Source organism: Bombus affinis, chromosome 8 (genome assembly GCF_024516045.1).
Source record: "Bombus affinis isolate iyBomAffi1 chromosome 8, iyBomAffi1.2, whole genome shotgun sequence".
In the NCBI taxonomy this organism is placed as follows: domain Eukaryota; kingdom Metazoa; phylum Arthropoda; class Insecta; order Hymenoptera; family Apidae; genus Bombus; species Bombus affinis.
In genome coordinates, this window is record NC_066351.1 from 870,400 (window position 1) to 883,012 (window position 12,613).

The window sequence follows — 12,613 nt, forward strand, 5'->3', positions numbered from 1 at the left end:
GCCTTTAAGAAAATCTGACAAAAATCATATTACATCTTCAAACGCTCTAAATTAAGATCATCGTAAGGCTTTCGACAATTCGTTTAACACATTCAGCGAGGCACATAAAAACAAAAGGTGTCTTAATGATGGAAATCAATTTTTCTATGGTAACGTGTATTCATCTATCCACGCGTCATCCGTAAGAAACTATGAAATCCTGATGACGCGTACATTCGTGTCTTCCGCGTTGAATGTGTCGAATAAATCATACAATTAATAGTGAAAAATAGAACATGTCGAGTTTTGTGTTATGTTCGAACTAGCCTGTACACGAAAAATATTTATACAATACAGGCACACCTATATAGTATTCTTTTATCAATGATCAATCAATGATCGATGAAAGCAGACATTTATAGAATTCTTCTTACGTTTTCTTCTTACGTTTCGATGGATCACACCTTTTACCTTTTTATATATTCTGAGCAACAAGTCTACCACACCTTTTTATATATTCTGAGCAACAAGTTCAACTTCATGTTACGTTGCGGTTTAATTGTCATTGGTTTCATCGAATCTGATCTAACTCAAATGTTTCTTCGTTAATCATTGACGTTACTGATTTCCTGTACGTTTCGTATCCAATCTGTTACTATTTCTATTAAACATTTATTGATCTAAAAATCTGATATCTCTCATTTAACAATCTTTTATCCCGTATTTCGATATCGATATCTCCGATAGAAAGACGTTTAAGAAACAAATTAATCTTAATCTGATTCTCTTTTAAAAAAAAAGATACTTGCGTGGAACGAGTACACGCTTCTTCTCACATTTAACTTTCATGGAAACGATCGCAAACGAGTTCGATTTCAATCGATTCGAAGTCGCTTCTTGGGATTTATTTGTTGCGAGATCAAATGAATTTCCATTTGGCCCATCCTTTCATTTAGATACCGCATTGGAAGTCATTTGTTTCTACGTATCTATCGCCTCTCATTTAGAAGAGAATTCTTTCTACCTCTCATCATGAAAGGTTATAATTTTCATACGCTATTTCAAAACAATTTCGATTTTCTGATTATTTCTTTTTTATTCTTTTTCTCACCATGCTTAGCATAGAAATGTATATAGATATATTATGTGCATTACGAAATTTCGTTACCACCGTAATAAAACACGGATATATGATTATGTCGGTAAAGGATGTATGTAGAAATTACAGTACATTTATCGCAAATATACACCTAGTTAAATAATGGGTATACAGTATGAATACCAGTCTTAAACATACGTATACACGTAGAATTTTGATATTTGTTACAAATATATTATATCCTCATTTTTAGACTCGATATCGTTTGAATCGATATAATAATGGTTCATCGATATGATAATGATTGTCGTTTCTTATTACGATGTTAATGAAACTTCAAAGCGTTTTTTATACACGCATAATGTATTCACAAAAAGTTTCTATAAATGCTCCCTTTAAAATTTAACTATAAATTCCGACTACGATAAAGGACGGAAGGAAAAATAGTATGGAAAGAGGCAGTCGGAACATGGTACTGTGTTCCATAATCGAGATTGGAGTCGCGTATTCACCGAGAAAAACATCGTAAAAGGTCGGTCAACGTGCTCGTGTAGTCCTATCCAGCGAAGAAGGGGGATGGTCGTGTAAACTACTCGGAGGCGAGTCACTGAGAAATTCCGTAGAATGAAAATTTCCGAGGACAGACACGTTTTCATCCTTTTGAGCCGATGGCAGCCCTCCGGGTCCATTTGACTGCATTGACGATTCGTTCGGTGTAGTTTATCGGGCTGAGTTCTCTCTACTCCTTTCTCTTTCTCTCTTTCCCTCTTCATCTTGCTTGAAGAAACTTTCAACGAGTAATCCGTTACGAAAGTTATCGGGTGTAACGTGCACGGAATTTCCGTAAATACGGATAATCGAGAAACGTGCCGACCTCTTCTGTTTCTCTTTCTTCTCTGTATTTCTCTCTCTCTCTCTCTCTCTCTCTCTCTCTCTCCCTCTCTCCCTCTCTCTTCCTTGCACTGCACCTTAATGGTCCCACTTCGCCAACTATCGATCCATGCTACAAAATATCGCACTAAAATCGAGGTTGCGCGAAGAAGAATTTCGCAGCAATCTTTTTTTGGTTAGCTCGATTTTGGATTTTTTTAATGAAATACAATAAAACTTGGTAAATCATCTTCAAATTTTCATTCTTCTTGAAATACAAAGGATCCTTCAAGCAAGAGTCGGAGTATTCTTTAATATTAGAAGCGTCTAATCCTTAGAAATGGCGAGCTATAGATTTTTTATTTTTAACAAAATTGATATTCACTTCTGTCGATAGAGACATTTTTCCCCATTAAACTGTTTTAATTATAATCTTCTACGTATAGCATGTTTATGTTAATATATTATACGTCAATAACTTTAGTGTGAAATTTTCAAATTAAAATTTTTTCTGGAACTTCTTTGTCGTCCATGTATCGTCTATGTGTCGTCTATGATATCAGAAACGATAAGAATTACTCAAAGCAATCGTCACATTCGATACTTCGAAATTCTTTAATCAAGATTTTCCCCTCTCCGATACGTCCATTTCAAAATCTTCATTCTCACCTTAATGAAACGAAGCTGGAAATTGCCGCGAAGAAAAGAGTGCTCAGAGGGAAAGAATGTTTCTACAAATTCTCCAAATGATCCAGCGTAAGTAACAGGATTGCTTATAGCCAGTTGTTCCGGACACGTTTTAGAAACGTTATTTTCGCAAGCATTTTCGAGGGAGTTGTATCTCGGGTGGCCCTCTCGATCGCCCGTTTCTTCTTTTCGCTGTGAGCGTCGTGAAAAAGAGCGGCATTCTGTTATCGTAGAAGCGAACAACAACCACGAGCGTGTGTTTTTCTTTATATCGTCGATGTAGGGACGTCACTTGGTCGCCGGATGGGGAAAATGGCCTTCCAAGACAGGTTTCCATCTTCTCGAGAGATACGAGGTTCGATTCTTGCAAGACATCGATGACCACAGCGACCAAAACAACGAAGACATGGCCACTATCCTCGACTTCCTCCTTTATTTCTGCAGCACCTCAATGAACGCCGCTGTTCATACGCTATTTCGCCAAAGCGCGACTTTGACATCGTCGAAGGTGCATCATATTCTTTTCTCTTCGTCTCCTAACCTCGCCATCAACCTCGTAATCGTGCTCCTCTACGAAGACGATGTTTTTCGTAGCATGGTTCTCTTCTTCCATTCCGTTCCTCTGCTTTGAAGCTACACGGGTAATTTACATCGCGATTGTGTTTCTCTTTTGGCGCGATACTTTCAAACGAATTCCTGACAGCGAAGCAAAAATGAATCCTGTCCCCGCGGAGCACGCCTTTTTAATTATAATTCCGTTGTTGCACGCGATATCTTTGACGTCAAGGTTTCACGATCGCGTATTGCGTTCACAAGAAGAATACACAATACAGTGCCAAGTTTAGAAGAAGGTTTAATTATTTCAACTACCCACGCTAAAGAGTAATGAAAGAGAACGGGTTATCAATTCGAAATAATCCTCAATAAGATAAATTAAATCTCGAATTATTTCGTTCTGCTTTTGTATAACCATACAAATTTCGTACTACGAAAATGAAATGTAGATTCTAATTAAAAAAAAAAAAAAGAAAAAAAAGAAAAGAAAAGAAAGACAAAGAAACGCTTCCTTAAAAAATAAAAGTATGTAACCACCGTATATATATTGCCACATGTTAAGAATCACTTCTAAACAGTAAAATAAGACACACATACCATTCACAAAATTTTCAATACAATTTGAGCATTTAAAACAATGAACCATCAACACGCGTACCATTATTATACATTACCTTTACGATACAAGAAACATTTATGAAATAAATTAAAATCTTACACACTTTGCAAAATCTGCACCGAAAAAACAGCGTATCCTTAAACATTAAACGCGAGCCACCTTTTCATCGATCCTATTAGCCTTTCCTTATCCTTTCGACGATTTCTACCTTACCCGAGGAAACTCTGCCGGTCTCCTTCCTTTCAATTTTTAATCCAGCCTAAAAATTATTCAAGCATGAATGTTTTTGGGCACAATATACGTACGTGCATATGTATTCTGTATAACCAAGGCCAGAAACGGGATGCATGATATATGGCGAACAGATACACGGCCGTTGGTCGCCTGAACGAGTATAGCGTAGCGAAGACTACATAGTAACCTTGCAATAGCGAGACTGAGGATGGATAGCGGGCAGTTGCTCAGGGCGAAACATAGAAGAGGAAGAAACTATGCGAAACGGTGAAACCGGGTTTGGAACCGCGAAAGCCGCACTACAGAGTTGAGACGCTCCTTAACAAGGAATCTCAACTACTCATTACGCGAGAACGTTTCTACATCCATCGTTTCCTCAAAACGCCGCCAGGCATTTGCCAGACGTTTTAGCCGATTACGGTGGCTGCGCCGGAAACAATGGCTAATACATTTCCGGCGACGTCGTCGTCGGTTTTCTTGTACAAAAAAGCCTCGGCTCTCAAGTATTTATCCTCTAATCTTGTGACTCCCGCTAATAAAGTTCATACGGGGAGTGTAAGAGAGTGTAAGTAAGTAAGAAAGTGTAAGCGGTGGAGAATATTATGATACATGGAAAAAGTCCTTACTGGCTATTATGAGTAAAATTTCACCCTTCTTTTGCGATTTTTTGTTGCATATAAATAATCACTTTTTTACCTGTCATCTAATATCGAATATAATACTGATAAGGATTATGTTTGTAAGACAATCGCAAGGCAAAAGGTTAATCCATTAAGGAACGATATTTTGTTTACAGTTTTCTTATAGTCTATTCACATTGTAAAATTTATTCATTATATTCATTCATTGCTACAGATTGTCAAATAAATTTATAATAATTTCGAGGATTTATTTTATATCTTTCTCGTCACTGTTGAGTCTTCCACCTCCTATTCTGCAAGTTTACGAACCTTGAAGAACTTCAAATATTCACAACATTATGATAAATTACTTCTTTTTTTAACATTCTAATGTCTAATACATTCATTATAGCGCGATAAGATAGTATTGAGGGTTATTCGGAAAGTTCGCGCCAACTTTCACTGCATGACATTGGGGCAGGTCTGAGAATATATCGGCATGATTGAAGACAAATGACATGTGTACATATCCTAAAAGCTGATATTCCAGGTATCTTTAGAAAAATCTTTGGTTAGGATTAACCAAATTAATTTCTATTAGTTTTATACGCTTTCAAATATGGAAGGAAACAAAGTGCATCATAGGCATTTGATGCTGTTATTTTGCCGGAAAGGCAAAAATGTCACACTAGCAGCAAACAGGATTATGCGCTGTTTACGGTGTTATAGCTGAAAGGACTGTATGGAAGTGGTTTGCTAGGATTAAGGCTGGTGATTTCAAACTTGAAGATCATGAACGAATTAAAAATAGCAATCGACGAAAAACGTTCAAAACTAGCGAATCGGAAGAGCGTCGTGTTTCATCAGGACAATACGCGGCCTCGTATTCACCTCACTCACCGTATTCACCAGACATTGCACCCTCAGATTTTCACTTATTTATACCATTACATAATTCCCTTAATGGCAAGAACTTTAACTGTTTGGCCGACATAAAAAATTATATTTAAAAGTTTTTCGCCGAAAAACCTAAGAGGCTTTGGAAAGCTAGAATATTCAAGTTGTGTGAAAGATGAAGAAGGGTCATGAATTCAATAAATGTATATCGAAATTTTTATGTGCTGCATTTGAATTTTCCTTAAAAATCGGACCGAACTTTCCGAACAACCCAATATATAAGATACATTATTCGCATTTTTAAATACATTTACGCAACTTTTACGAATCATTTCACTGATTGAGCCTTAATAAAATAAATAAAGTACCCGACAGGATTAACAGAAAAGAATTGATTTTATGACCAAGATAAATCAATTGTATGTAAATTTGAGCAATGTTAACGTGCAAGAGAAGCCAATCTTTCGATTTTGAATCGCGGCCCGCGAGTCTGAAACTCAATCTCGTCAAGACCTGCTTGTATTTAATAATTATCACGACGACGACGATAATAGTGTGTTAACACGGGTTAACAGCGAAGGAATCCCGTTGCCATAATTGTGCCATATAATCCTGAGAGGATTAAGAATTTAAAGCGTCGCGAGGGATTGAGGGGTGAAATGGTGTTAGTGTGTCTGCGTAAGTACCGAACACAACGCAGGAAAAATGATCGACTGGAAGGAAAAGACTTTGTTGTTACCCTCTTTTCACCTGGTGAAAATTACTTTCACTGACGCGGCTAAATAACAATGCCCTCCGAGGCCGGAAATTCTTTGAAATAACAAATGAAAGATAGATAACGTGTACAGTATTCATGGATAACGTTCGTGTACTATATTTAATCCGCGAGTAGTACACTCCGCCGTCTGTTTCACAGATAAAGAGATCTCCTTTGTAATACAAAAACGATTTCCGTTTGTTTCCTGTGAATGCAAAACTGCCTGGAAATAAAATTCGTCCGGCAAAGTACGTATAATATAACCGTGACAGTATCCTAAAGACTGTTGAGATAAGCAGGCAAATTACCTTTCTTGTATAGTAAACACGATAGAGATATAATCAGAAGAATATTAAAATAAATGGAGAATATAAAGAATTAAATAAAACGTTTTATGCACAGAATGTCACAATATATGGTGGGATATATTTATAGGATCATCTAGGATTTTAGACATCAAAACGATGAAAAAAGTTCTTGTACAAAAGTGCTTATTCTTCAAGTTAAAAGCAATTTTACTTTATTTATTGAGACATAAATTATCTTTCTTTATAGGAAATAAAATATCAATATGATCAGAAGAATGTTGAAATAAATAATAGAATGTTAGATAAAACATTCTTCATATAATAATTTCGCTAATAACTCTTTAATCCATGAATAGATATTACTACGCAGGTGTGCTGGAAAAGCAATTATCTTGCATTTTGTTGGCAATTATTTGCACGAAAAATTGCCTGTTTACGCTTCGTACCACGATCATCGAACGTACGCTGCATAATCTAGTATCAGCAATCTTTTTTCTCAACGTTGCATCGAATTTTTTTATCGATAGATGCTAGTCGGCCAGTAACAGGTGTCCCGTAAGTAGTGTTTTGCATTCCGGGTACGGGAAATGATGGATCGCCGAATAATTCGACGATGTTCCGCGAGGAAGCTGTAGGCGGAAACGAGACGCGACGCAGATGGGTGAAAGTGAGGTGGCGAGAGACAAATGTAAAGGGTAAAATAAAACGAGCGGGATTTCCGCGGAAAACTAAACTAGCAAAAAATATAAAAGCCAGTGGTGCGCCTGTACGACACAGATTCCGGCGTATTCAAAGAAAAAAGACTTCCCATCCCACGACAACCCATGTACCGATGATAACGTCCCAATGACATTTTCCATTCATGCTATTCAACAATCGAATATCATTGTTCGTTGAATAAATTCCAAGTCGATCCATAAATGACATCATTGGGAAAGGTTATTTCGCAAAATTCGCCGTATTTAATTAAACTTGTTAATACAATGTAATGATAGGAGAATTTAATAGAGATTATTAAGGTTTTGTATTTTCCCCTTTTTCATCGAAACAGAGGATTTGATCGGATGCGGATTAAATGGTTGGTAACTGGATGAAGTGATTAAATAAAATAAAAAACAAATGGCATGGATATCTCGCTTGTAAAATATTCAATTCCACTAGGGAAGAATTGTGCTAGTCTCTCAATCTGTCGTTCTAATGATTTCTCACGCTTATTCAACTTTTCGTAAATGTCGTAATATTTATCAACGACGGTGGAGTTTTCAACTATCACATCGTCTGTACTCGTTTCATCTTGACCACAGATGATCACAAAGGAATTATAAAGAATAAGAGGACGAAACGATATGGAATGTAATTTTCGTACTTGCTAGACGAATGATCAATTAATCGAACGTAATCTCGCTGACATTGTCAGAAATCGAATTTTAATAGCCAGATATTTCTTATCTTTTTTAAATTCCAGATTTCTAAATTTTTAAAAACAGAATTATAACTAAGCTGGAAGCACAAGTTTGTAATTTATTCGGCATATTGAAAGAAAAGAGCAACTACGTAATCACGACAGAAATAACTGGAAGCTGTTCTAACTAAATTACAGTTGGCGTGGTGCGTTAATTAATTAACATTGGCATCGTTGTTAATCAGCTTCGTTAGAACACGGAAAGTAATACGGAACTTTGATGTTCCCGTTGTTCGAAATCGTCCGGTGCTCTGTCAACAATAAAACATAGTGCCAGCATCCACGTTCTGCACTTCACTGCCCACATGGTGCATTTTTGTCGAATCTAATAAGTGATTGAAACCGAATTTAATATCATTTTTCCTCGAAAACGATCGTCTCGCCATAAATCGTCCCATCCAACGAAACTTAATAACCGTTTCCTCCTGTGAACATGTATACAATGATTCACGAAAGTATTTGGACACTTACCATGGAAAATTTTAATGTCCATATTATATGTGTTATATAAAATATCTTGGAATTTCATTAACGTTAACGAGATACGACTGTTATAACTATGTTAGTAAAATGTAAAAACAATCTGAAAATGTATACAGAAATTGCAAGATATTTATTGCGAATATATATCTAGCAAAACATGATATACAACGTGAGCGTCTATCTTGAAAATATAATAAAAATGATCTCGCTGGATTAAGCTTACTAAGCTTATTAATATCTATAATGAACAGTCTGTGTATGATTATTCAAAAGTCTATCGATGAATAGCTTGATTACATTTTGGGAATATATCCGATAGTTTATAATAGTGTAGAGCTGTTATCAACGTTTCTTTTAAGGTGTGAGCACCGAAGATAATTTCTTTGATCTATTATCCACAATCAGATAATTTCTTTGATCTATTATCCACAATCCACTATTATCAATCATGGAAAGCATGCTAAAAGATACATAAGAGAAGGGAATGATTTTGATGAATAAAATGATTTTAAAAATGACAAATTATTTTGTTGATCAAACTTGATAGCTCTGTGTTTACACATATGTATGTATATCAAATCACACAATTACTAAAATAATATCAAGTTGTTTAAGTTATTATTATAGCCTTGTTTATTGTATTAGATAAGATTTATTTATTTTTTGCGTCGTAGACTAATACGATAAAATATTCTGTTGTAAAGATAGCACTCGATAGCTTTTCCAAAAGGCAGTTAACCAACAAACGATTAATTATTGACCGCCCGGATTCTTCTCTAGTTGAATGGCTAGCAAAATGGAGACAGCGAACAGAACGGTAATAGTAATAAACCCTTTGCTTTGGTCAATTTACGTCACGGCTCGTTCGCTCGTCGTAGATCGAGGTGAACTCGATACGCCGGCAAAAACGTGCATACAATCGGAACGGCCTCGAGTCATAGCCGATCTGATTACCAGGCCGTTAATTACGACGATAATTAGCGATCGGTACCGTGAAATTTGTTGACTTACTCATTGTTGAATCAGAATGATCGAGCATCGCAAAACGCGAACGAAACACCTATTGCTTTTAATCTTGTTTTCCGCTACAAATACCTGCCGTCTCGTTTACGATCGCACGTTTTTATAAATTAATTTTTCATCCGACTGCCGCACGCCGGTCCATCTTGCTCTCTTTCTGCTATTATTAATTTCTTTGAAAGAGAAGAAATGATAACGCGGTTAATTGAACGTAAAACGATTAAATGGTGCAGAACAGAATAACGTTTACAATGGGAGGAAAATCAATGAGAAACTGGCCGGCAGCGTTATAAAAGCGCATATGATCAACGATTAAATAATTTCAAATGGAATATTGGTAATTCGCGAGTTACGTGAGAAACGGTGTTCCAACCGTTTTATCGAGAATATTCGATCGTTGAGTTGACTTAAAGAGGACATCAGCGTGCCTTGATTGCGTTGCAAAGTGGACATCGTGAAACACCGATAACCGTCCGACCTAATTGGTTAATGACGTGCTCCGTCGAAATCTGCGCCTTTGCTTTCAGTCATGTGAAAATTCTGAACGATTTCTAGGCCGGCTGACACGCTTCGTTTAACGGCTTTACGAAACAACCAAAATAGGATAACACTGTTACCAAAACGGTAAAACACTGGATGGCACATTGTAGCTGAATAATTCTGGAATTATTTAATTCCGACGCAAATTTAACAGCAATGCTTCCTTGACAAAGTAATTTACGTCTAAACCGAGCAATTGTTCTTGATGCAATTGCAATTGATCTTCTTCTTTCGGGCAATTAAATATTTTTAATGATATTACATTAAATAGTTTGAACGATTATTTTAATTTCACGAAATTATAGAAACTAAGTGAAAGAAATAGCGACGAAAATGAGTGCTCCAAAAATCTAATAGCCTACACCACTTCTTTTATATCATGATCCACGAAACATTAAAATCCTTAAAAATCACATTAACGGCTCTATCTACGTGAATAGAACGTGGAATTTAAAAAGAAAATCTGGCCTTTTGATTGCAGCCCTGCGAGAACCCGAACGATTTCCGGGCGGAGCAATGTGCCGTGTTTGACGACGTGCCATATAGTGGACAACTGCTGAAATGGTATCCACATTTCGACCCAAGCAGACCGTGTGCTTTGATCTGCCGTGGCGAACAATCGCTGGAGAACACTGGGAGCCGGCTAAGACAGGAAATGTCCGTCGAAAAGACTCTACCGCGTGATGCCACCGACGCCTTGCAGTTCGATAGCGAAGAAACAATCGTGGTGCAGCTGGCGGACAAGGTAGAGGATGGCACCAAATGCTACGCTGACAGCATGGATGTTTGCATCAGTGGTGAATGCATGGTGAGTCGGAAATTCTTTTTTATATTTCATTTGAAGATTACAGGAGTAAAACAATAAGTGACATTTTCCATGTCACATTTTCCATGTTACATTTTACAGAGGAAGAATATGCTGTTAATTAATTTTATATTGCCGACCTCTCCTTTTTATGTCATGTCGTTGTTACATATTAAATATACATATGTATATGTATATGTTCGCCATTTTCTTAGAGATTTGAAAAATATTGTGTTATTGGTTTGTTGTGAAAATTCATAGATTTATCGGTTATTTCATCTTCGAATAAGCCTTTTTCCAAATTTTGTAAATACGTTAAGGAGGTATCTTTTCTGGCTGTGAGGTAACATTGAAATTAGACAATCGACAAACATGGATTCATGATCCGCTTCTCGTGTATTGCTTATTTGTAATATGTACGCGTACTTTATCTTACCAGAAACGATAATTATTACAGTATTACAGTATTACAGTGTGAGTGACAGCTATATAAATAATTGTCTATAAAATATCTTAAATTAATATTCTTAATGTAGTCCGAACCAAACGTTTTCGAATAAAGTTAATGAAATATTTGTTTCTTTCAAGTCATCATCTTTAGATTTGTTTCAAAGAAAAATGTTGTCCGGCACAGCTTGTTAATTTTACTCTGCAAAACAGAGTTTCGTTTAGTTAGAATCCAATTTGATAAGTGAGTCGTGGTTCATTCGATTCGAAGGAAGTTGGCGCCAGCGTAACCGGAAACGTTTATCTCCCGGGAGAGAGCAATTTTTGCGCCGTGTCAGTATCCCTTCCGGTGCGCCATATTTTGTACTTTGCACGGAAGTTTGCGAGTTCAGCCTGCCAAACCGCACTCCATCCAATCTTGTGTTTTACGCACGCCCGAGTGCGATTTCTGGCTCGCGTTTAATCGAGCATAGTGCAACGCGGCATGAAAGTGTAGCGGTAGAAATTCAATTACACGAATTAATTGAAAAATATCTGGAAGAAGGGTCGAGGAACGCCGGAAACGGCAGCGTAAAAAAGAAACAAGAAAACAATCAGCATTTTGACGCCAACTTGGGAAATTCTCGAAATTAATTGGTTTACTCGGTTTGTCAAAATAAGTCTATGTAAATAATTCAGAATAATCTTGCGATGAATATTTAAGAAGAAAGTTACCGGGTGAGTTAGACTGCTTGTAGAAATGCCTGTGCTTAAATTGCAGTATATAAATTATTCTCAGAATTAATTTAGAAATAATCTAAATAAATAATAATCACTTTGTACTGTGCAATTCGTAGCATCGACCGCGAATAAATATCAATCGTGCAGCATCATTATTAATTTAAACAAGATGAAGATCGTAATTTATAATTTATTAAGATAACATTATAAATTTCCATTATGCCTTTTTTTTTTTTTTTTTTGTTTAATTTTACACAGAACAGAACAATTAAATAGCTTATAATTTAGAAAATTGGTATGTAGAACTTTACTCGTTTTCTTGTTAAGCCTGTTACTTTGTTACTGTTGCGCAAAGTAATTTATTAGCGTTAGCAATTTGTGACTCGTAAAGTTTAGTTAACGATATCAGTGTCTAAGATCATTGAGATTCGTTCGAAGACGCGATGAACGCAAACCATCCGAATGACGTGCACACTAGAAATTTCTGTTATCGATCGTTTTATTCTCTGTC

The 12,613-nt window shown here is 36.4% G+C and overlaps 1 protein-coding gene across 3 annotated transcripts in view; it reads left to right on the plus strand.

Annotated features, from left to right (window-relative positions):
• LOC126919370 (protein madd-4-like) overlaps nt 1–12,613 on the plus strand; it is a 243,243-nt gene that overhangs the window by 187,301 nt on the left and 43,329 nt on the right. For all 3 annotated transcript variants that reach the window (XM_050728485.1, XM_050728487.1, XM_050728486.1), the window contains one exon: nt 10,612–10,938. In XM_050728485.1, coding sequence (XP_050584442.1) covers nt 10,612–10,938 — 327 coding nt within the window. The remainder of the gene's footprint in view (nt 1–10,611; nt 10,939–12,613) is intronic.